The sequence below is a fragment of the Rhinopithecus roxellana genome, chromosome 3 (genome assembly GCF_007565055.1).
Source record: "Rhinopithecus roxellana isolate Shanxi Qingling chromosome 3, ASM756505v1, whole genome shotgun sequence".
Classification (NCBI taxonomy): domain Eukaryota; kingdom Metazoa; phylum Chordata; class Mammalia; order Primates; family Cercopithecidae; genus Rhinopithecus; species Rhinopithecus roxellana.
Genome location: NC_044551.1, coordinates 41,516,861 through 41,541,530, shown reverse-complemented (window position 1 = coordinate 41,541,530; position 24,670 = coordinate 41,516,861). Strand labels below are relative to the sequence as shown.

The window sequence follows — 24,670 nt, the reverse complement described above, 5'->3', positions numbered from 1 at the left end:
GGCCAAGACACAGGCAGAAGGAAGAGGAAAATGAGCCAGAAAAGGAGCTGCACAGTCATGCAGCCTCAGGAGAGGCCAACTGAGAACCACATGGGCTCTTCCCCACTACTTCCTCATGGCTTCCTTTGCACATAGAGCAGCAAAGCTTGTGCGGGGTCAAGTCTGGGAGAGGAGCTTCTATCCTCCAGTGCCTTTTCTGTTCATTCATCTGTTACTATCCAGGGATAAACCTTGATCTGTTAGCACTGGGTTACTATGGGTAGGATGCCAAGCCCTCCTCGTTTCTCTCATTTGAACATGTTTGCCATGGTTTGTTTATTCTAATATCATCCAGAGAAGCAGAAGGGAAGCCACATGAAATGCAGAGTCCATGTTTTTGTCCTTCTCCCCAGTTGAGCTCTTTTTCTAGACTACCAACAACAGGAAGAAATTTAATTCTAGGTGAAAATTTAGAAAACAATTTAATTCTAGGCAAAAATATAACCAGGCCCTACCTGAGCCCCACAACCTACTGACTGCTAGTTATACACGGGTGAATAAGGCACAGTTTGTATCCTGGAAGAACTGATTGTCTCATGAAGAAGATAATGAATAGTGAGGTAAATGAGGCAAGAACCAAAATAGTGCTGGAAGGAGAGGATAAATGCTGGAGGAGCCCAGAAGTAGAATAAATATATTGGCCTGACACCTCATGTGGGCCAGACACTGAGTGGATCCAAGGAGAAGATTGTCCCAAGGAGAAGAGAAGTTGTCAAACAAGGGGTTATACGGTGAGTTGGACGTATCTATGACTTCTCCCTTCTTCCTTCCATCCCTTCCTCCCTCTGCACTTTCTTCCTTTCTTTCTTAACAGGTTAATTGATATGTAGTTCCCACATCATCTGATAATTTGCCCATTTAAAGTGCACAAATCAACAGCTTTAATGACTTTTTTCATAACGCCAATAGCTAGGGGCAGGTTCTTTTTTTTTTTTTTTTTTGAGAGGGAGTCTCGCTCTGTCGCCCAGGCTGGAGTGCAGTGGCCGGATCTCAGCTCACTGCAAGCTCCGCCTCCCGGGTTTACGCCATTCTCCTGCCTCAGCCTCCCAAGTAGCTGGGACTACAAGCGCCTGCCACCTCGCCCGGCTAGTTTTTTGTATTTTTTAGTAGAGACGGGGTTTCACCGTGTTAGCCAGGATGGAGGGGCAGGTTCTTAGAGTGTAGGCGGCCTAGATCACTTATTTTTATTTTTATTCATTCTTGCTATCATCATCTCACACTTTTTCTTTTCTTTTCCTTTTTCTTTTTTTTTTTGGAGACAGGGTCTTGTTCTGTCCTGTCACCTAAGCTGGAGGGCAATGGTGCAAGCCTGGTTCACTGTAGCTTCAACCTTCTGAACTCAAGCAATCCTCCTTCCTCAGCCTCCCAAGTAGCTACAACTACAGGCATGTGCCACTAGACCCAGCTAATTTTTGAAATTTTTTGTAGAGACAGGGTCTCACTACGTTGCCCAGGCTGCTCTTTGAAAGCCTGAGCTCAATCGATCCTCCTGAAGTACAGGTGTGAGGCACTGTGCCCAGCCTCATAGGCCACTTCTAATTACAAAATTGTTTAATATTTTGAGGATGACGAAGTTCGATACTCTCTTTTTTTTTTGTTTTTTGTTTTGTTTTGAGATGAGATCTCACTATGTTGCCAGGCTGGTCTCGAACTCTTAGGCTTAAACAATCTTCCTGCCTCAGACTCCCAAATAGCTGGGACTACAGGTATGTATCACCTCCCCCAGCTCAGAGTATTTTTGCTTAAAAGGAATTTTTTCCGTTTGAGAGGCAGGCAGTTTAAAATAAACAGAGAACAGATCACTATAGCACACAGTGGCCTAACCCTGAGACCAAATCCTGCTGCAAACTGTGAATGGTAACTTCAAAATGGAGTCTGTTGAATTCAATTACACAAAAATCGTTTTTTAAAAACATTTTTAAAATCTTGCTTTTTTTCTGTTTTTTATTTTTTAGGCTAGTCAAGTGAAGCAGTGGGAGTGGAGAAGGAACAAAGAAATCTGTAACTGGCTGTGATTAATTAGGTGCAAACACCACTCAGACCAGCCAGAAATTATTTTAATCAAAAAGTAATCATTCATTTGTATGAATCCATTCATTTGCCACTTCCTGAAGGAGAAACAAAGGGCATGTTGTTGGGCTTAGCAATATTTGGCAAGATATTTATGAATCAAGAGTATGCCAAAATCAGATGAGGCTGGCCATGGTGGCTTATGCCTATAATCCCAACATTTTGGGAGGCCAAGGTGGGAGGATGGCTTGAGCCCAGGAGTTTGAGACCAGCCTGGGCAACATAGTGAGACCCTGTCTCTAGAATTTTTTTTTTAATCAGATAAATGGTTTCACTAGAATCAGAGGTTCCCTAAAACCAATATATGGCCCAACAGTATAGAATCACTTAAGGAGCTACAGGCTGGGTTTGGTGGCTCACATCTGTAATCCCAGCACTTTGGGAGGCCAAGGCCGGTGGACTACCTGAGGTCTGGAGCTCAAGACCAGCCTGGCCAACATGGTGAAACCCTGTCTCTAGCAAAAGTACAAATATTAGCTGGGTGTGGTGGCACGTGCCTGTAGTCCCAACTACTTGGGAGGCTGAGGCAGGATAATGGCTTGAACCCAGGAGGCAGAGGTTGCAGTGAGCCGAGATAGCGCCACTACACTCCAGCATGGGTGACAGAGCAAGACTCCATTTCAAAAAAAAAAAAAAAAAATCAAGAAGCAAACAAACAAACAAAACCCCAGAAAAGTAGGACCCACGTATATGAACATCTGGTATCCGATGATGCGATTTATCAAAATGATGGTACTTTAAAATGGTATACTTCCTCAGCCGGGTACAATGGCTCATGCCTGTAATCCCAGTGCTTTGGGAGGCCAAGATGAGTGGATCGCTTGAGGTCAGGAGTTCAAGACCAGCCTGGCCAACAAAGTGTTATCCTGTGTCTACTAAAAAATACAAAAATTAGTTAGGCATGGTGGCACATGCCTGTAATTCCAGCTACTTGGGAGGCTGAGGCAGGAGAATCACTTGAACCTGGGAGGCAGAAGTTGCAGTGAGCCAAGATCTCACCATTGCACTCCAGCCTTGGTGACAGAGCAAGATTCCAGTTTTTGTTTTTTGTTTTTTTCTTAAAGTATATATTTTCTCACTCCTTCTTTTTTTTTTTTTTTAATAGATGGGATCTCACCCTGTCACCCAGCAGGCTGGAGTGCAACAGTATGATCATGGCTCATTGCAGCCTTGAACTCCTGGGCTTAAGCCATCCTCCCACTTCTGAGTAGCTGGGACAGGTGCATGCCCCTGTACCCGGCCTCTCCCTGTTCTTAAGAGCTTGTTTGAATGTTCTAGCAGAATAGCATGGCTACTCGTATACTCTTACCCAAGAACAACCCTCCTCTGTCGGGGAAGGTCACCGTCTTTGACTGAGTGCAAAGACAGGAACACGCATGGAGCAGTGAGAAAGGAAAGGGACACCCATCTAGCCAGCCAGATCAGCCAAATCAACACTGGCAATCAGTGGTGTCACCGATGTCACAGCCGGATCTCCCTCACAGCCCACACTACTCTTTAAGTGGAAAAATACAGGGAAAAACACAAAATTTACCCCATCTCACACCATACACATACCTAACTTAAAAATCAATGAAAGATTAAACTATAGTAAAACTATAAAAATACTAAGAGATAATAGAGGAGATTATTTCAGATTATCTTTAATGTTGGGGGTAGGAAAGTCTTTCCTAAATAAAACTCAAAACTCAAAAGCTATAAAGAGAAAATTTGAATTTTCTGTCTGATGAAAGATGTTATAAGCAAAGTTAAAATATAATTCACAGACAGGGAAAAATGTTTGCAGTATATGTGACAGATACATAATCCCTATCATATATAAAGCACTCCCACAAATTAATAAGAAATAGATTATTCAATTTTTTTCTTTTTTTTTTTTTTTGAGATGGAGTTTCGCTCTAGTTGCCCAGGCTGGAATGCAATGGTGCAACCTCGGCTCACCGCAGACTCTGCCTCCTGGGTTCAAGCAATTCTCCTGCCTCAGCCTCCTGAGTAGCTGGGATTACAAGCATGTGCCACCATGCCCAGCTAATTTTGTATTTTTAGCGGAGACGGGGTTTCTCCATGTTGATCAGGCTGGTTTCGAACTCCCTACCTCAGGTGATCCACCTGGTTACAAGAGCGAAACTCTGTCTCCAAAAAGAAAAAAAAGAGAGAGAGAGAGAGAGAGAGAGAATGAAAGCACCGAGTGGGAGAATACAGCCATGCGTCACTTATGACGGGGATATGCTCCGGGAAATATGTGTGTCGTTGGGCAATTTTGTCATTGTGTGAACATCGTAGAGTGCACTTGCATTACCCCAGATTGTATAGCCTACTACACACCTAAACATAGCTAAACATAAAATATACAGTAAAAATAAGCTATAAAAGTTTAAAAATCATACACCTATACAGGGCACTTAGCATGAATGGAACCTGTGGGACTGGAAGTTGCTCTGAGTGAGTCAGTGAGTGAGTGGTGAGTGAATATGAAGGCCTAGGACATTACTGTGCGCTACTATAGACTTTATAAACACTGTACACTTAGGCTACACTAAATGTGTTTTTAAAATTTCTTTCTTCAATAATAAATTAACCTCAGCTTACAGTAATTTTTAATTAATTAAGTAATTATTTTAGAGATAAGATCTTGCTCATCATAGGTCACTGCAGATTCGGACTCCAGGCCTCAAGCGATTCTTCTACCTCAGCCTCTTGAGTAGTTGGGATTGCAGGTATGAGCCACCAAGCCTGGCTTGTAACTTTTTTACTTTATAAATTTTTAAATTTTTCTTTATAAAATTTTTTATTTTTAAAAACTTTTTTGACTCTTTTGTAATAACACTTAGCTTAATACACAAACACATTATACAGCTGTACAAAAATATTTTCTTTTTAAAAAAATTATCTCAAATTCTGTTATTCTTTTTTCTTTTTTTATGTCTTTGGTGCTTGAATCAGAACAAAAATATTTGCTTTATATCTTTATTCTACAAGCTTTTTTTCTCTTAATTTTTTTTTCTTTTACTTTCTAAACTTTTTTGTTAAAAACTAAGACACAAGCACACACATTAGCCTAGGCCTACACAGGGTCAGGATTATCAATATCATCATCTTCCACCTCTATACTTTGTCCCCCTGGAAAGTGGGTCAAAGGTTTTCAGGGGCAAAAACAAGTACAGAGCTCTTATCTCCTGTGATAACAATGCTTTCTTCCAGAATATCTCCTGAAGGACCTGCCTGAGGCTGTTTTACAGTTAACTTTTTTCTTTTTTAATAAGTAGAAGGAGTCAACTCTAAAATAATGGAAAAAAAGTTGTAGTATAATGAATATGTAATCCAGTAACATAGTTTTCTATTATCAAGCATTATGTACTACAACTTATAATTGTGTGTGCTATATATATATATATATATATATATATATATATATATATTTGTGTGTGTGTGTGTGTGCGTGTGATGAAGTCTCACTCTGTCACCCAAACTGGTGTACAGTGGCACGATCTTGGCTCACTGCAACCTCCGCCTCCCAGGTTCAGGCAATTCTCCTGCCTCAGCCTCCTGAGTAGCTGGGATTACAGACACCTGCCACCACACCCAACTAATCTTTGTATTTTTAGTAGAGGCAAGGGTTTCCCCATGTTGGTCAGGCTGGTCTCGAACTCCTGATCTCGTGATCCTCCCACCTCAGCCTCCCAAAGTGCTGGGTTTACAGGCGTGAGCCACCACACCCAGCCTGTTTGTGCTATGCTTTTATGCAACTGGCAGTGCGGTAGGTTTTTCTTATACCAGCATCACCACAAATGTGAAGAATGCATTGCACTATCACTAGACGATGGGAATTTTTCAACTCCATTATAATTCTATGGACCATGGTATATGCCATCATTGATCAAAATGTCGTTATGTGGTGCGTGACTGTATTTGCAATGCATGTATTTGAAAGTGGACTTGTGCTCAGAATTTGCAAAGAACTACAAATCAGTGAGATAAAAAAGACAACGTGATTTTTTTAAATGGGGGAAAACCTTGAACTGTCACGTCACAAAATAATACATCCAAATGGCCAATAAATGTATTTTAAAATATTCAACCAGTCATTAGGGGAATTCATTTGATAACAAAAGAGATAAAGCCACATGCTCACCAGAATGCCTAAAGTTACTAAGGATAACAATAGCAAGTATTGATGAAGAAACCCTTGATACATTGCTGGTGAGGGTATAAAATGGTACAATCATATCATTTTGAAAATCAGATCGGCAATATCTACTAAAGCTAATACTCTGAAATTCTACTCCTAGGTAAATACTTAACAGAAAGGGCACAACTGTGTACTAGTAATGTGCTAGAAGTTTCATAACAACAATATTCATAATAGACCAGATCTGAAAACTCAAATGTCCACCAACAGTGGAAATGAATAAATACACTGTGGATTATACATATAATGAAAATTCCACAGGAATAAAAATGAATGAACTCATGCTAAATGAAGCAATAAGGATGAATCAAAAGAAGCCAAACACGAAGGCATGTGAATTGTAGGATTCCATGTATATGAACCTCCAAACGGCAAAACTAATATGGTGTGAAAGGTCAGATGGTGGTAACCTTTCAGGAGGAGGCTGTGGGAGGTACTGAAGAAGGTATGAAGGAGGCTGCTGAGGTGCTGTTTGTCATGTTCGGTTCCTTAATTTTGGTGGTGGTTTCATGGGAACATTCACTCATTGAACTGTTATATCAGCAGTTATAATTAATGTTCCTTTTCTGTGTCCATGTTATCCTTCTTTTTCTATTTTTATTTTATTTTTTGTAGAGACAGGTCTCACTATGTTGCCCAAGCTGGACTCAAACTCCTGGCCTCAAGCCATCCTCCCACCTCAACCTCCTAAAGTCCTGGGATTACAGGTGTGAGCCACTGTGCCAGGCCTATGTTTCAACATAAAGGCTTGTTAAAAAGAATTCATATGTGCTGACATGGAAAGATGTTTGTAAAACATTAAGTAAAAAACGGCAGACTATCAGAAAATGTCATCCAGCAATTTTTCACTCAACTCATCAGAAGATTCTGATGAATTGTCAAGTTTGGGAGCCTCTGGACTATATCCAAGATTCTGTGATCCATGTATTCACTCGATCCAATATGTTTGGAGAGTCTGCATTGGCCTGGGCACCTCAGCATGACAAGGAGTACAAAGTGAAACTGACTGAAATCCTTGGGTTTTCAGGATAGGAGATAATAGGCATAGATAACTTTGAAACTCTGTTTCAAGGCAGAAAATGATTAGCCTCATAGGGCAGAAACAACTAAACAAAGAGGAATAAGGAAGTTGTTTGGGAAAACATATCTAAAAAACATCTCTGGGAGCTACATTGAACTCTGCCTCCTTAGCTGCTGTCTCTGCCACAAATTGGCCCCTGAGCATGTGAGGGACCGGATGTTGGCATCTGCCTCCACTTAATTGCCTGGGTGAGCTCTGTAATAAATAAATTGCAGCAAAGCTTCACACGCAACTTTCAGGACATTTTTTGAGAATCCCTGACGTTGGCAACTTTCTCCTTGACTCTCAACCCACACAAAAACTTCTTTATCACTGACCTTCATCACCTCATCAGTTTCTTTTCATGTACACTTTTTTTTCTTTCCAAATGACTAAGGAAAATACAGATTGTTTTCGCTCACCTGTGTCCTAGATTGACTTTTCCCCTTTAAAGGCTGATGATACTCCTCTCCTCAGTAGAGACCTATGTAAAACTTTCTACAACCATCCCAATTCACCCAGCCTCTTCCCTGTGCAATTGAATGTGTGCCAAGACTCTAGCCGTCAGTCAGTGCCTGTTTAATCTTTTCTTGGAAATGTCTGTTGCTGAAGTTTTCTCACCTTCTGCTTGGTCATGTCTAAGAGACCCACAGAGTATCTGTCACAGTTGAGGAAAGCACGGACTGTGTACAGGGCTTTGTGGAACTGTCGTTCGATGTCCGTAAGTTCTTCAAAGACTTTGCTCCCAGACCACAGCAGTATCTGAAAAAATACGGAAATATATTCATAGATTTTGAGGTGCAAAGTAGTAGCTCACTTAGCTGGAAAATAACAAAAATTCTGTGAAGTTCTGTCGAGTTTATTTCACTTAATCTTCACAATAATCTGGAGAAATAGACAGGTTAACTATCCCCCATTTTCACTTTTAGATTTTTTTTAAGTTTATTTATTTATTTATTTATTTATTTTTTAGGGACAGTCTTACTCTGTCATCCAGGCTGGAGTACAGTAGTACAATCATAGCTCACTGTAACCTCCAACTCTCAGGCTCAGGCAATTCTCCCATCTCAGCCTCCCTAGTAGCTGGGACTACAGGTCCACACAGATAATCTTTAAATTTTTTGTAGAAATGAGTTTTCACTTCTGGCCTCAAGCAATCCTCCTACCTCAGCCTCCCAAAGTTCTGGGATTATAGGCATGAACCACCTTACCCAGCCCATTATCATGCATTTTTTTAAACATTTTTATTTTAAAAATAGAGATGGGGGTTTCACTATGTTGCCCCAGCTGGTCTCGAACTTCAGGGCTCAAGCAATCTTCCTGCCTTGGCCTCCCAAAGTGCTGGAACTACAGGCATGAGCCACCATGCCCAGTCCAATTATCTTCCATTTGTAGATAAAGAAACTGAGGCCAGAGAGGAACTGGCTGCTTTACATTGGGTCCAACTCTTTCCCTTTCATTTATCTCATAGGTTTTTAATAAAAATAATAAGGAACTTTAATTGAGCACTATTGCCCTATATGCATTATCTCATTTACTATGGATGGCAACCTTTGGAGGGTGGCACCATAATCATCCCTATTTTTCAAATGGGGAGACTGAAGCATAGAAAGATTAAGTGACTCATTTAGGGTCTTAGAGCTAGTCAGTGGTTGAGCAGGGATTCAGATCAAAGCCATCTGACTTGAAGCTTGTGCATATAACCACTCTGGTATACAGCTTTACAGAGAGCCACTACCTTGTAACACTCGTGATGCTGGCCAGAGATTGTATAATGCTTCCCAGGCACCTTCATTCCCATCTGCCTGCCAGTCCTGACCACATCAACGCTTCAGGGAAAGGACGTGTCAAGTCCATTCCTTTGGCCCAAGCCCCTTACCTGGCCACGTCGAGTTTCACAGTTGTGCAGGTAACTCAGGTGGTATACTTTCATGATTAGATTTGCAAAATTGAGGTACTTGAGAAGAATCTAAAAATCAAACAGCACGTGGGCAGGCAGATGAGAAGAAGAAATCCATCCTCTGGCTACTTTTACCATCAGCAAATATCTGAATATTTTCAAAGCTTCATCAGAGACAATTTGGGCAGATGGATCCTAGAATGCAGACTCATAAGATGTTGCACGAGTGTAAAACTCACTGAATGTAGAATGTTGATGTTGATGGGAGTGTATTCATGAAAAATAGCTACTATTTATTGATAAGTTCCCTATGAGGTTGATACTGAAAAATTATCCACATTTTACAAATAAGAAAACCAAAGTTCAAAGAAGTTAAATAACTTGCACAATGCAAACAGCTAGATATTGGCAGAGCCAGAACAAATACCCCTCTATTCCTGACTCCAAAGCCCAATGTATTAATCCTGCCTCCCTCAGAGAACATCAGGTGAATTCCCTGTCTTACAGATTGGAAAACGGAGGCCAGGCCAAACAGCAAATTTCAGGGGACTTCATAGGCTAGGAGAATGTGCTAGTACGGCTATCCTTAGTCTCTAAAGCATTCTTACCTCTTCATCTCTCTTGGTGAAGTGGGATCCATCCACTTTATTCACAGCCATGATTATGGCCACCACATCCTTCCCATTCATTATGGGGGAAGCCAAGATGTTCTTGGTCTTGTACTCTGTGAGGATGTCCACAAAATCACAGAAATGCTCATCCTAAAGGAAGGCAGAGATAAGCACGGACAGGCAAATGAAGAGCAAGAACAATGGAACAACCCAAAGCCCCTGTTGACAAGGGAATGAAAGTGCTTCCATCTATTCTTCTTCAACAGGGGCAGGGCAATCAGAGATGATATCTGTCATGGAAGCTTCCAAAATCCAGTAGAAGAAGAAAGTCTGAGATGCAATCCACTGAGGGCTATGGAGGAGATGTGTGCAAAGCAGTGTTAGTGCCAGGGATGGGAGTGGGGGACCGACTTTGCCCGGAGGAGGGTTAGAGAAGGCTTTCTTGAGGTGATTACAATTAAGCCCAGAATAAAAACCCAGGGGAGAGCTAAGAGGAAGCCGGGGAAAGACTTCAGGAAGTACAATGACAGTTGCTAGCAGGCAGTGTGCATGGCATTTTACCTGCATCATCTTACTTTTATCTTCACAATAAGCTATGAAATAAGTACCGTTAGTAGCCCATCTTACAGAAGGGGGATCTGTAACTCAAGAAGGTTAATGTCATGTGTGTAGAATGTGTGCGTGTGTGTATGTGTAACTCCAGAACCTGCCCTCAGCCCTGCTGCCTCTTAGAGAAGCCTGGATAGGGTTAGACTTGGGCCCAGGTCATTGAACAAAAGAATTTGTTATTTTCAGCTTTTTAAACAATCCAGTTTTAGCACCACACAGCCAGTTCAGTGGATATCCCCATTCTACAAGTCTTAGTAGAAGCCCCACTATGTGTCAGGCCTTATGTCAAGCACTGGGGATATGGGTGACTAAGGTTCAGGACAGCTCACAGAAAAATCAATAATAGTAATATAGGTCACAAGGGATTGGCTTGAAGCTCTGGGTGTATAGAGGAGCACACACCTCCATAACCCTCCCCTAATGCAGCCCAGAGAAGCCAGTATAGGCTGTGGTGGACCATGTGGTCAGGATGAAAAGACAGAGCTTGAATTGTTCTCTTAAATTTACAAGAATCCGCCTTTCTGTTTATTGGTAGCACTGTGAGGTTTTTGGACTGTCAACATTGCTTGGGACGCAGGCCAGCCCAAACCTGCACAGCTCATGCTGTTCTGAGTGGAAATGTATTTCATAGAGCCAATTCACAGAAGTTCTCTAAAACTAAGTCTGGGCCGGGTGTGGTGGTTTACATCTATAATCTCACACTTTGGAAGGCCAAAGTGGGAGTATTGCTTGAGTTCAGTAGTCCAAGACCAGCCTGGGCAACATAGCAATGTCTTATATCTACTAAAACTCAAAAAAATTAGTCAGATGTGGTGACATGCGCCTGTAGTTCCAGCTACTCAGGAAGCTGAGGCAGGAGGATTGCTTGAGCCCAGGAGTTGGAGGCTGCAGTGAGCTATGATTATACCATTGCACTTTACCCTGGGTGGCAGAGCAAGACCCTGTCTGTAAGAAATGAAGGAAGGAAGGAAGGAAGGAAAGAAGGAAGGAAGGAAGGAAGGAAGGAAGGAAGGAAGGAAGGAAGGAAGGAAGGGAAGGAATTCAGAGCATAATGCTCTGCATCTATAGATTTCCTCTAGTTGGAATGGGATTAAATAAATAGTCAACAGCATTATTATAGTGAAGCTGTTTCAAACCAGGTGAAGGGTAAAGGAATTAAGAGAAGCTTATAGTGCTGCATTTGAATTAACATTTGAGGATTAAGCAAAATCTCTAAAAAGGCATTAGTCAAGAAATGTGATGAGTTCCTGAGCACATGTTAGATGGGGTATGCTCAGATTCATTTCATGAAGTCATTTTACTTTCCCAACGTTCACTTCTATCAGGAAAAGCAAATACTTGGGGCCTTACCTGCATCCAAGGCAGATGCTACTAAATCCACCAGAAAGCTCATTCCCACTGGGTCCTCAGTCCTGGAACTCCCCTCATGAGTACTTCAACTGCCAATTGACTGGCATTTACATGATCATTGTCGTCCTTATATATTTAGCATATAAAGTGTTCTAAACAACCGTGTCACAGAACCTCAGATTATCAAATGCAGAGGAAACTTAGAAGCCATTTAGCTCAAACTATTAAAAGTTTGCACCTACCTATATTTATTTTAAAGCCCAGAATCAGAGGCTGAGCTAGGGAAAGCCCAAAGTGATACATTCAGTTAGCATGATCAGAGTGTCTTCTATATGCTGGGCACTCTTCCAGACCCTGAAACTACAGCAATGAACAAGAAGAATGAGTTTCTTGCCCTGGTTAAGCTTACATTCAAATGGGGAGACAAAAAAAAAAAAAAAAAAAGCAAGTAAACAACTAGGCATTCTTCCTGCAGCTTGAGACAACTGCTTTGAAAGAAATGGACTGGATGGTGCTGTAGAGAGTGATGAAAGGAATAGCAGGCTGGTGGGCAGGGAGCCTTCTCTGAAGATGTAATGCTGAGCTAAGAGCTGAAGGATCAAGGGAGCCAGGTATATGAAGTGCATTCTAAGCATGGAGCATGCAAAGGCCAGGAGATGGGAATGAGGCCGGCCCTGGTGAGTAATAGAAAGAAAATCAGTGTAACTAAAGCACAGAGAGGGAGAGGGAAAGCAGAGGGCAAGGAAGTTAGAGAGGCAGGCAGGGGCCAGATCCAGCAGGGCCTCGGCGGCCATGGGAAAGAGTTTAGATTTCATTTTTATGTATTCACTTATTTGAGACAGAGTCTTGCTCTGCCATCCAGGCTGGAGTGCAGTGGCGCCATCATGGCTCACTGCAGCCTCAACCTCCTGGGCTCAAGCCATCCTCCCACTTCAGCCTCCAGAGAAGATGAAACTACAGGGGCATGCCACCATGCCCGACTAATTTTTGTATTTTTTGTAATGCTAGGATTTTGCTGTGTTGCCCAGGGTAGTCCTGAACACCTGGGCTTCAGTGATCCTCCCACCTTGGTCTCCCAAAGTGCTGGGGTTACAGGTGTGAGCCTGCACCTGGCTGAGTTTGGATTTTAAAGTGCAATGCAACACTGCTTCTCATTCTCAGATTCCTCCTTTCCCCTTTGTAAACATTCACAGTGCCAAGCTCTGCTGCGTCTCATGATGAGATCTACTGTTTATTAAGTAATAATGACTAGGCTCAGAGCCAGACATCTTACATATATTATCTCATTAACTCTCACATCAGCCCTACCAAATAGAACTGCCACCTTTCCCATTTTATAGACAACGCCCTTGCTAGTATGTGGCACAGTTGCTCCACTTATTTATTCATTGACTTATTCATTGATTCACTGATTGACAGATTGATTCATTCATATTCATTGAGCACTGACTATGCCAGGCATTGTATGTGCAAAGACCTGTAAGATGAGGTTGTTCTTACTGGGTTCTCATGGTGTAGTGGAATGTCATGTAAAACATGAGCCCGCGACCCAAAGCTTGTGAAGCAGACCACCCTGGAAGCCCAGATAAGGATAAAATTGTCCTATGAGTGGCTTCAAGGGCCACTCAGCACATCGTCAGTAGTTGAAAACCCTCTGAGCCTCAATTTCCCCTTTGGTGAAGTCAGAGTATTGAATAAGATCCTCTTTGAGGGTTTTTTGGTTTTTTTTTTTTTTTTTTTTTTTTTTTTTTTTTTTCCTGTTCTAGCATGTTGGGTCCCAGGTCTCATGGGAAATGAAGGAAAGCAGGGGCAGACAACAAATGTGAGAGGGTCTACAAATGACGGTCATCTCAGGTACAGCCTTCAGAAATGGAATTTATCAGCCACAGGAAGTGCTGGCCAAGGGCTGACATTTAGTCATTCACTCACTCAATAAACTATTGTAAGTACGCATTCTGTCCGAGACACTGGACTAGGTGCCAGGGGCCAGTGGTGAACAAGATAGACAGGGACAGACAGGCCTCATGGGTTTTCCTGCCAGGAGAAAGGGGAAAGGATTGGTATACAAGTAAATACTGAATGGCAAGTGGGTCTTCCCAATGAAACTTGAATTTCAGATAAACTACAAATAATTTTTTAGTGTAACTGTGTCCAAAATATTGCACATGACCTTCTTTACCTAAAATATTATTCTTTGTTTATCTAAAATTCAAACTTTACTGAGCATCTTATATTTTTTCTGGCAGTCCTCTGGCAAGTCTTCCTGAGGCAATTTCCAAGGTAAGTAGGAATTTGGAGGGGGTGGGGAAGTTCATCACAGCCCAAAAGAACTACCTTTGTGATTTCGCATTTCAACAGTGCAGCGATTGCAACCATTTCCCAGGTTTTTGGAGGGTGCTGACGGCTGAGAGTATCACTTTTTGGTGGTTCAGAAAGAATCTAGACCACTGTCTACACCACCTTCCTTTTCCTTCTTCACCCAGCCCCAATCAGTTTGGTGACCAAGGTTGCATTCTGCCACTGGGACCCAAGGTTGCATTCTGCCCAGGGCCGTGAATTGAGTAAGATTTCCTGAAGTAAACACATGCAAATACCATGTATGCAGGGATGACTGGCCTGGACAGACTTCACCCACAGGCCCAAGTCACGGGCCAGGGAGACTGACTCAGGCCCCAAAAGTTTCCAGGGAAGGTGAGGTGTGGTTTCCTGAGTAAACTCTGAGGGATGAACAGAAAGCAACAGGCCATCCCTTAGCACAGAGGCTCCACAAACTGTTAAGTCAGGATCTTCTAGAATCAGAAAAACATCCTGAATCCTCAATCCCCTTAACACCAGGGTATAGAGAAGCTCTCAGCATCTATGTTCTCTGTTTTCCCACAAACAGAATCTAAACTGAAAACTCCAGAAGGACAAGACTGGATTCTTCTCCAAATTCCACCCAAACCTGGTACAGCATGTCCATCACTGAGAATAGATCCTTAACGACAACAACAGCAGCAGCGAAATAGTCGTAATAGTAACAAGGAACAGGAGCTGCCGATAGGAGCCATTACGGTGTGCCAAGAACACTGCTAATGAGAAATAATCCATTCGTTTAATTTTTACAACAATGCTGTGGGGTAGCTCATATTTCCCCATTTTATAAAATAGGAAATAAACCCAGTCAAGCTAAACGATTTGCCAAGGCCACATTCTTAGAAAGAATTCTTAAGCTAGTGGTGTGAAGCAGTAGGAGTGGAGGGGGAATACAGAAATCTATAACTGGCTGTGATCAATTAGTTATAAACACCTGTGTACTTGGACTAGTCAGAGTCTGCCACTTTCTATCTGTATAATCCTGAGCAAGTTACCAAAACTTTCTGGGTTTCTGTTTCATCATCTGTGAAACAGGGATAATGACAGTGATGACACAGATCGTTATGAGGGGAAATGAGTGAGGCAATCCCTGTTGGCTACAGTTACAGTCAGAAGAGTTGAAGGGAGAATAGACTCCAGTCCAGTTGGATGAGTCCTCCAGAAAATCTCCTGAGTGGAGAACCATTGCCTGGCCCCTGGATGCCCAAGAGGAGACGATGGGAGCCATGCGCCCATTTGGGAGCCCACCGGGTGTGCTTTCCACAGTGGCACAAGTCTGGCCTCACCAAGGAGCCCAAGACCAAAAGATACCTGTTTGAATTCTTTTTTTTTTTTTTTTGAGACGGAGTTTCACTCTTCTTGCCCAGGCTCGAGTGCAATGGCGCGGTCTCGGCTCACTGCAACCTCCACCTCCCAGGTTCAAGTGGTTCTCCTGCCTCAGCCTCCCAAGTAGCTGGGATTACAGGCATGCATCACCAGGCCCAGCTAATTTTTGTATTTTAGTAGACATGGGATTTCATCATGTTGGCCAGGCTGGTCTCAAACTCCTGACCTCAAGTGATCTGCCTGCCTCGTCCTCCCAAAGCACTGGGATTATAGGTGTGAGCCACCGTGCCGGACCGACCTGTTTGAATTCTTGCATTCATGCCATGTGGAGCGTCAGCAAGCCTCTGCCATGCTCTCCTGAGTTTAGTTTCTTTGTGTACTAAATAAGGCAGTTGGATAAGACAGTCCCTGAAGCCCCCTTCCTCTCCTATTTTTAACCTTAAGACACTTAATCTGAAGTAACACCAGAGGTAAAATGAGCACAAAATCACACCATGTCCAAGGGCTGGATTTTGGAAATGCTGGAACACAGTTCCTGGTTTGGCCAGTGCAGGGCTGAATGAGACCCGCATGGGCCTGGCCACAATGGGACAAACATTCTTTTGGGTGAGACAGTGTTAAAGAAATTATTGCATAATGACTTGATGGTGAGTCTCTTACACCAAGTGCTTACCGAGCACATGCTTTGTGCCAGACACTGTGCTGGGTCCTGGAGTAAATGCCTGGTGGACAAGGCAGACCTGGTCCCTGACCTCCAGGGCTTATTATGAGAAATGGCTTAGGGAGGGGGCTATAACAGGGGGATTAGAAAGGGCCTCCCTGAGGAAATGACTTTTTCTGAAGGATGAGTAGGAATTGGCCCGGGCAGAGGGCTATGTGGATAACTGCATTATTGCCTTTAAAAGCCAGTGTCCAGAGAGGGGGAGTGATTTGCCCAAGGTGATCAAAGAAGTCTTTGCCAGAACTGCCAGTAGAATCTCAGGGAACAGTGGATCCTGGAAGAAAGAGCCAAGTGTTTAACCAAGTAATCAGTGTTTACATTTCCAGTAATGGGACAGACAGCCATTATGCCTCCGAATGTAAAGCACAAAGAAAAACACATCACCTCTGTGGTGCTCCTGCCAGAAATGCGTGACCTGCATCTAATCACAAAGAAGTATCAGACAAGCCCAAGTGAAAGAACATTTCTGCAAAAAATTTGGTTTGTACCTGTATCCTTCAAAAATGTCAGTGCCATGGAAACAAAGACAGACTGAGGAACTGTCTGAGATTCAAGGAGACTCAAAAGACAGTGCTACATGGGTGTCTGAGACAACTGACAGAAATTGAAGATGAACTGCTTATTAGATCATGGTGTTGCATCTTTTTTCTTTACTTTTTAGCAATTGTTTTCTTTTCTCCTTTTCATCCAGCCAGTTGGATGGTAGCTTTCCTTTCTTTGTCTTTCCTTGCCTTGCCTTTTGCCTTGCCTTGTCTTGCCTTGTCTTTCTTTCCCTTTCCTTTCCTTTTCTTGACAGGGTCACACTCTGTCACCAGGCTGGAGTGCAGTGGCACAATCATGGCTCACTGCAGCCTCAACCTCCTGGGATCAAGTGATGCTCCCATCTCAGCCTCCAGAGCAGATAGGACCACAGGTGTGCACCACCACACCCAGCTGTTTTTTTTTTTTTTTTATTTTTTGTAAAGACAGGGACCTCCCTATGTTGCCCAGGCTGGTCTCAAACTTCTGGGCTCAAGTGATCGTCCCACCTCAGCCTCCCAAAGTGCTGGGATTACAGGTGTGAGCCACTACACCCAGCCTTTTTTCATGTTTTCTTCTTCTTTAAGACAGGTTCTTGCTATATTGCCTAGGCTGGAGTGCAGTGTCTATTCACAGGTACAATCCCACTACTAACCAGCATGAGAGTTTGACCTGCTCCCTTTCTGACCTGGGCTGGTTCACCCCACCTTAGGCACCCTGGTGGTCCCTCACTCCTGGGAAGTCACCATGTTGAGGCTGACTACAGGTGTGCACCACCACACCCAGCTAATTTTTTCATTTTTTGTAGAGACAGGAGTCTCTCTATGTTGCACAAGCTGGTCTCAAACTCCTGGGCTCAAGTGATTTTCCTGCCTCAGCCCTCCGACTAGATGGGACTACAGGCACATGCTACTACTCCCAGCAGATAATGGTGTTGTATCCACATTACATTTCTATGACTCCATCATTGTACTGTGGATAGGTAAGAAATTCCTTGTTCTGAAAGTACTGTGGAAGTACTGTGAAAGTACTGTGGAGGTACTGTGGAAGTACTGTGGAAGTGCTGTGGAGGTACTGTAGAAGTACTGTGGAAGTACTATGTGGAAGTACTGTGGAGGTAGTGTGGAAGTACTGTGTGGAAGTACTGTGGAGGTACTGTGTGGAAGTACTGTGGAGGTACTGTGGAAGTACTGTGTGGAAGTACTGTGGAAGTTCTGTGGAAGTTCTGAGTGGAAGTACTGTGGAGGTACTGTGTGGAAGTACTGTGGAGGTACTGTGGAAGTACTGTGGAAGTACTATGTGAAAGTACTGTGGATGTACTGTGTATTTCCAGAACAGAGACATTTCTTACGTATCCACAGTGCAATGATGGGAGCATCGCCAGTACTTACAGACAAAAGGGCATGATGCCTGCAACTTTCCCCCAAATGGGTCAGAGAAAATGGAGAGAGAAAGCAAATGTGGCAAGATGTTAATGAATGATACATTTGGATGAAAGACATACAGTTCTTTGTAGTATTTCAAATTTTTCTGTTAAGGTTGAAAATTTTTTTCAAAAGGAAGAATTATGAGAAATTTGTAAATAAATAAAGAGAAGCACCATGTTGTCACCAGCCTTGTCTTGGTGGCCAATAGCCCCCCACCCCACTTGTACCCCAGAACTCCATGGAAATAATGCCCCATGCCCTCTCTCTCATGGGGAAGAGAGTACCTCTTCTGTGTTGGGGACATTAGCAATCTTCTTAGAGTGTGCGACATGGCCCACGATGCCCATGTCCAAAGGGAAGACGATCTCCTGGTCGGGCATCACCAGGCAGTCTTCAAGGACAGCATCCTTGTGGACATTGAAAAGCCGGGTGGCCAGCTCCGCGATGCCGTTGCGGGTCCTGTACATGAACAGGCTCATGCGGTCTGCCTGCAGGAGGAAGCACAGCTTCTTCATGACATTGAAGATGCATTTTTCTGTCTGTAAATTCTCCTGAAAGTCCCGCAGGAGATCAAAGATGATTTCACTCTCCTCCACGCTGCTCGGGGAGTGGTAGTTGCTGAAGTCCACGGCGGCCTCCTTGGCCCCAAGGAGGTCGGAGATGACCTTGGCTCGGTAATGGAGGTTGTAGTACTGTTTGGCAAAGCCGATATTTGAGTCCAGGAATTTCTCCACCTCCTCTGCTGTCACCTCGCCCATGGCTGGGAATCCCACGGGCTACTCTGTAGAAGGACTGGGACGGAGGCCTTCCAAGGGCAGTTCGGCGGTCTACAACAAGTCCAGTCTGGACTTCTCTGGGTCTTGTCTGCAAAACATACTGTGATGGCCCGCACAGAAGCGGGAGCAAGCTTGAGAGATTAAGTCATTAATATTTCTCAACAACAAGGATTATGAGGATCAGTGTGTTCCAGATGCTGCGGGGCCAGATGGGAGAAGGTGAGAGTTTTCTTTCACCTTGGTCTAGTAAGAGCAAAGAAGAGATGTCTGCACAGAGCAGGAGGTGGGCTCGAGCACCGCCAAAGCAGAGGTTGCAAAAAGGCAGCACAGGGACAATCTACTTACTATAGGTGTGTCTTCTCTGACCTTTGTTAATTTTCTTAAATATCTGACACAGAAGACTGACATTTACTGCTTAGGAGATTGTTTGGCTTCTCTGTCCACATTTCCCCATGGCAGGAATGACTGAAGCTGAGAGATGACTGCCTACCAGCCTCTGCATTCCCTGACCCCTTGCCTCATCCTTCCACTCCCCTTCCCAAGGGCTTCTCCCATGTGGGCTTTCAATATGCAGGGCCCCTCTGCCTGCTGTCCTCATGTACATATGGATCTGGTACGTGTAGTCTCCCACGTCACAATCTTTGCCCTAAAGTTTTTATCAGCTTTAGATTTTAATGACTCTAATTTTAGAGACCTAAGGGCCCTTATAAAACAACACACCTTTCAGTTTTTCCTTTATTCCAAAAGTAATACATATCACATTCACTGTTGAACATACACAAAGAAGATAATTAAAATCACCCATAATCCTGTTACTCAGAGGTAACCTTTAGTTAACATTTTGTTTTTAACCTCTAGTTAACTCTACCCATTTCACAGAGCCTTAACTTTAAAAATCTGTTTTCCTTCAACCCACTCCATCTTTCTCTTGGTGCTTTAATGTGTTTTTTTCTGGTTTCAGCCTGTAATTTCTTGGGTTGTCTGTCAGAAATACAGACAATGGGCTGGGTGCAGTGGCTCACGCCTGTAATCCCAGCACTTTGGGAGGCCAAGGCGGGTGGATCACCAGAGGTCAGGAATTTGAGACCAGCCTGGGCAACCGGGTGAAACCCCATCTCTACTAAAAATACAAAAATTAGCAGGGCATGGTGGCACTCCCTGTAATCCCAGCTAAGCAGGAGCTTGAGGCAAGAGAATAGCTTGCACCCAGGAGGTAAATGTTGCAGTGAGCCAAAATCATGCCATTGTACTCCAGCCTGGGTGACAGTAGCTAGACTCTGTCTCAAAAAGAAAAAAGAAAAAAAGAAAAAGAAGGAAAGAAATACACGCAATGGTCCATGTTCTGTCAGCTCCAGCGAATCTTGAAATACCAGAATCCTCATTAATGCCCCTCCTGCCCACTAGGAAGGAGACAGAGCACTTTTCTCTCTGGATGAAACTTACTTTAGCTTCCATGACTATATCCGCTAGAGCCTGGCACCTCTATGTTGTAAACCATGTGGAATGCATAATTATAGACAGCTGCTAGCACTCTGAACTTCGTAAATGATCTTTACTGGAAAGCAGATTGCCTCCTTTATTGGAGAGTGTAAAAAATTCTCGGGGCACTGCACGCATCCAGCACTCTGCACAAGTGCCCACCCCACAATCTGGCAGCCTGTGTAGCAGCCAAACTTTCCAGACACTCCCATAATAAAGAACTGGAACTCTCTATGCACTTTCTCAGCTCTCTGCACGCCTTCTCCTTCTTAACTTACAGATTTCAGGTCATGCAGGTCATCTCTGGTTATCTTATCCCAAGTAGCCCCCAAATACCCTCTCCCCGGTTTCTTTCTTTCTTTCTTTCTTTCTTTTTTTTTTTTTGAGACGGAGTCTTGCTCTGTCACCCAGGCTGGAGTGCAGTGGCCGGATCTCAGCTCACCGCAAGCCCCACCTCCCGGGTTTACGCCATTCTCCTGCCTCAGCCTCCCGAGTAGCTGGGACTACAGGCGCCCGCCACCTCGCCCGGCTCGTTTTTTTTTTTTTTTTGTATTTTTTAGTAGAGAGGGGGTTTCACTGTGTTAGCCAGGATGGTCTCGATTTCCTGACCTCGTGATCCATGCGCCTCGGCCTCCCAAAGTGCCGGGATTACAGGCTTGAGCCACCGCGCCCGGCCCCTCTCCCCGGTTTCTGTCTGTCATATCAGCCTACTTATTTTTTCTATTACATTTATTACTATCAGCAATTATCATGTTTGTTTTTGTTTCCTTGTGCTATTGTCTGTCCTTCCATTATACTGTGAGCTTCATGAGGGCAGGGACCTGTCAGGGTTGATTCCCTAGGCCTTGCAAGGATGCCCGACACATCCTTGGTATTCAGTATTGTGATATTGTGATATGTGCATTTGGTCTTTGACACCATTTCCAGGTAACACAATTTCTAAAATCCTTAGAATCTCCAAAGTGATGTATTTTTGTATACTAATGATTGACCGGTGCCTGGCAATCCCTAGGTAGCTTCAGGCTGAGGGGCTGGTCACCTGAAAGACTAAGCCCCAATTAGAGGGTGGGACTTTCAGCCCACCCTCCAACCTCTGGGAAGGGGAAAGGGGCCTGAAGCTTTAGTTGATCATCAGTGGCCAATGGTTTAATCAATCTTGCCTATGTAATGAAGCCTCCACAAAAACCCAAAAGGACAGGGCTCGGATGAGCTTCTGGAGAGCTGAACACATGGAGGTTCCTAGAGGGTGGCAAGCCCAGGGACCATGCAAGCCCAGAGTCCCTTCCCTGACACCTCGCCCTATGCCTGTCTTCATCTGTATCCTTTGTGATATCCTTTATAATAAGCCAGTAAAGGTAAGTAAATTTCCTTGAGTTCTGTGAGCCACTCTGGTAATTAATTGAACCCATAGAAGGTGTCATGGGAACCCCAACTTGAAACTGGCTGGTCAGAAGTTTTGCAGGCCCAAAGGCGAGGCACAGGGGAACAGTCTTGTGGGACTGAGCTCTCAACCTATGGAATCTGAGGCTATCTCCAGGTAGAAAATGTCAGGATTTAATTGAATTAGAAGATCCACATGAGTTGGGCTATACCTATAGTATTCAAGAGGCTGAGGCGGGAGAATTACTTGAGCCCAGAAGTTGGAGGTCAGCTAGTGGTCTCCTATCAAATAATAGCCAGCCCAATCCTGCTTAGCTACCAAGATTAGGAGACATCAGACACATTCAGGGTGACAGGGCTATGAACTCTATATCATGAAAATCTTTCAAAGGTATTTCCTTTTTTTTTTTTTTTTAAGACAGGGTCTCACTCTGTCAGTCAGGCTAGAATGCAGTGGTATGATCTCAGCTCACTGCAACATCCACCTCTGGGACGTAAGTGATCCTCCTACCTCAGCCTCCTGAGTAGCTGGGACTGAAGGTGTGCATTACCATGCTCAGCCCCTGGAGATAGGGGTCTCACTATGTTGCCCAAGCTGGTCTTGAACTCCTGGACTGGTCCACCTGCCTCGGACTCCCAAAGTGCTGGGATTACAGGCATGAGCCACTATGCCCAGCCTGTCCCATTCATTTTAATGATTGCAAAGCATTTCACTTCATGGAGGTACCAGAACCCCATAGTACTACCCTCCGCAGCCAGGTTTCTCAACCTTGACACTATCAACATTTTGGGTCCAGTAATTCTTTGTTGTGGGAGGCTGTCCTGTATGTTGCAGGATGTTTACTCTCATTTCTATCACTAGATACCAATAACACCGCCTCAAGTTGTAACAACCAAAAATATCTCCAGAAATTTCCAAATCACCCCAGTTGAGAACCATTATCCCATAGTTAGATATTTAGGTTGTTTCTAATTTCTTAATATTAGAAACAATGTTGTAATGAACATCCTTATATTTCTTAGTAGAAAATACCTGGAAGTGAAATTCCAGGTCCAAAGAGTGTGCAGCTGTCTAAGGAATTTGATAAATAATAATAAAAAAAATTGTCTCCAAGGCTTTACCAGCGTGAATGACAGTGCCTGTCCCGAACTATTAACCCACCCCTCAACAACATCCTGTTGCCTAGTAGATTAAACACTTTTTCTTAATCCTGGCATTAATAGCTGTCTAGAATTTGTCCCCAACACTTCTTACTTTGTTTTCCACAATTTCTCTACACATATTCCAAGTTTTACCCTAATGTTTTCATTCTTTTTTGGTTTTGCCTCTTCATTCTTGCTGTGCCCTCCACCTGTCCCTTACCACCCTGTCCAAATGTCATTACTTCTGTCGATTCTTCTTTGATGTACCAACCAGACTCTTTTTCTACTTACAACTCCCAAACTATTGGTTTCCTTCCATTCTAAGGGGATTTTCTACATTTCAGGTGGTGTTGTTTCTGCACACCTGTACTTTCATCAAGGACAAACTCCTTGAATTATAGGGGTAAAATCTGACCCATTTTAAAATGTCTCCTAGAGCTGGGCATGATGACTCATGCCTGTAATTCCAACTACTCAGGAAGCTAAGGCTGGAGGATCACTTGAAGCCAGGAGTTTTAGGCTGCAGTGAGCTATGATCATGCCCCTGCCTCCCAGCTTGAGCGACAGAGTGAGACCCTGTCTCTAAAAAGAGATTTCCCAAAGAGCTCAGCACAGGTCCTTTTCCATAGCATGCCCACCAGAACCACCAAGTTCCGGTTAGAAATATAAGCAACAGTTTGCCAAAAAATCTACTTTTATCTCATTTTTCAACATGCCAGAATGAGGAAGGCAAGGCTGTTGAAAAACTTCAGTCTAATTCTTGGGTGGGTACAAATAAGTTGGTATTTGGAGTGAGTCACCTAACACCTAACACTAACCTATGAAATGGACCTGATTTCAGACATCAGGGAAGAAACTGGAAATCTGAAGCTTCTTTTATTGGCAATAGGGGATACAAGTAGAGTTAAGGGAGATGTTTTGTGTAATCTAGTTTAGAAAAGAGCACATACTACTAGAAAAAGGAATATGAGATTTTAGGTCCAGCAATGCCAATGACTCATTCTATAACTTTGAGAAAGTCCCATCCTCTCTCAAGGCTTTGATTTCGCTATCAACAAAACAAAGGAGTTGAATAATTTATCTTTAGTACTCCCAGTTCCAGGACCCCATGTGGGCTTTGAGTGAGGGAGGCCACCGTAATTGCTGTGTTGTACAGCCAGCCATCACTACTAATTCCAGAAAATTCCCATCAACCCCACAAGAAACCTCACACCTATTAGCAATCAGTCCAAGCTGTCTTCTTCCACTCTCCCCTGGTAACCTCTAATCCAGTTTCTCTCTCTATGGGTTTGCCTATTCTGGACATTCATATGAATGGATTTATATAATATGTGGCCTTTTGTGTGATTTCTTTCACTTAGCATAATGTTTTCAAGGTTCATACATGTTGCAGCATGTATCAGTATTTTATTCCTTTGTGTCACCATGCTCTGCTGAAATGTATCATTCCTTTTTGAATGAAAAGTTTAATTCCTTTTTATGGCTGAATAATGTTGCATTGCATAGATACACCCTATTTTGTTTAGCCATTCATCACTTGATGGACATTTGGGTTGTTTCCACTTTTTGAAACATTGTTGTACAAGTCTTTGTGTGGACATGTTTTCATTTCTCTTGGGTATATATCCAGGAGGAGAATTGCTAGGTCCACAGGTGATTTTAAAATTGCAAGTTGGGCCAGGCACGGTGGCTCATACCTGTAATCCCAGCATTTTG

At 43.4% G+C, this 24,670-nt stretch overlaps 1 protein-coding gene across 2 annotated transcripts in view; it reads right to left on the bottom strand.

Moving 5' to 3' along the window:
* PDE6A (phosphodiesterase 6A) overlaps positions 1-19,054 on the bottom strand; it is an 85,873-nt gene extending 66,819 nt beyond the window's left edge. The window contains exons 1-4 of one of the 2 annotated variants that reach the window (XM_030928004.1): positions 18,461-19,054; positions 9,867-10,019; positions 9,238-9,327; positions 7,980-8,120 (exon numbers count right to left, since the gene is read on the bottom strand). In XM_030928004.1, the coding sequence (XP_030783864.1) occupies positions 7,980-8,120; positions 9,238-9,327; positions 9,867-10,019; positions 18,461-18,934 (858 nt within the window). In that variant the 5' untranslated portion in view covers positions 18,935-19,054. The remainder of the gene's footprint in view (positions 1-7,979; positions 8,121-9,237; positions 9,328-9,866; positions 10,020-18,460) is intronic. The other variant, XM_030928005.1, reaches the window with a different exon arrangement.
* Between the last annotated feature and the right edge of the window lie 5,616 nt (positions 19,055-24,670).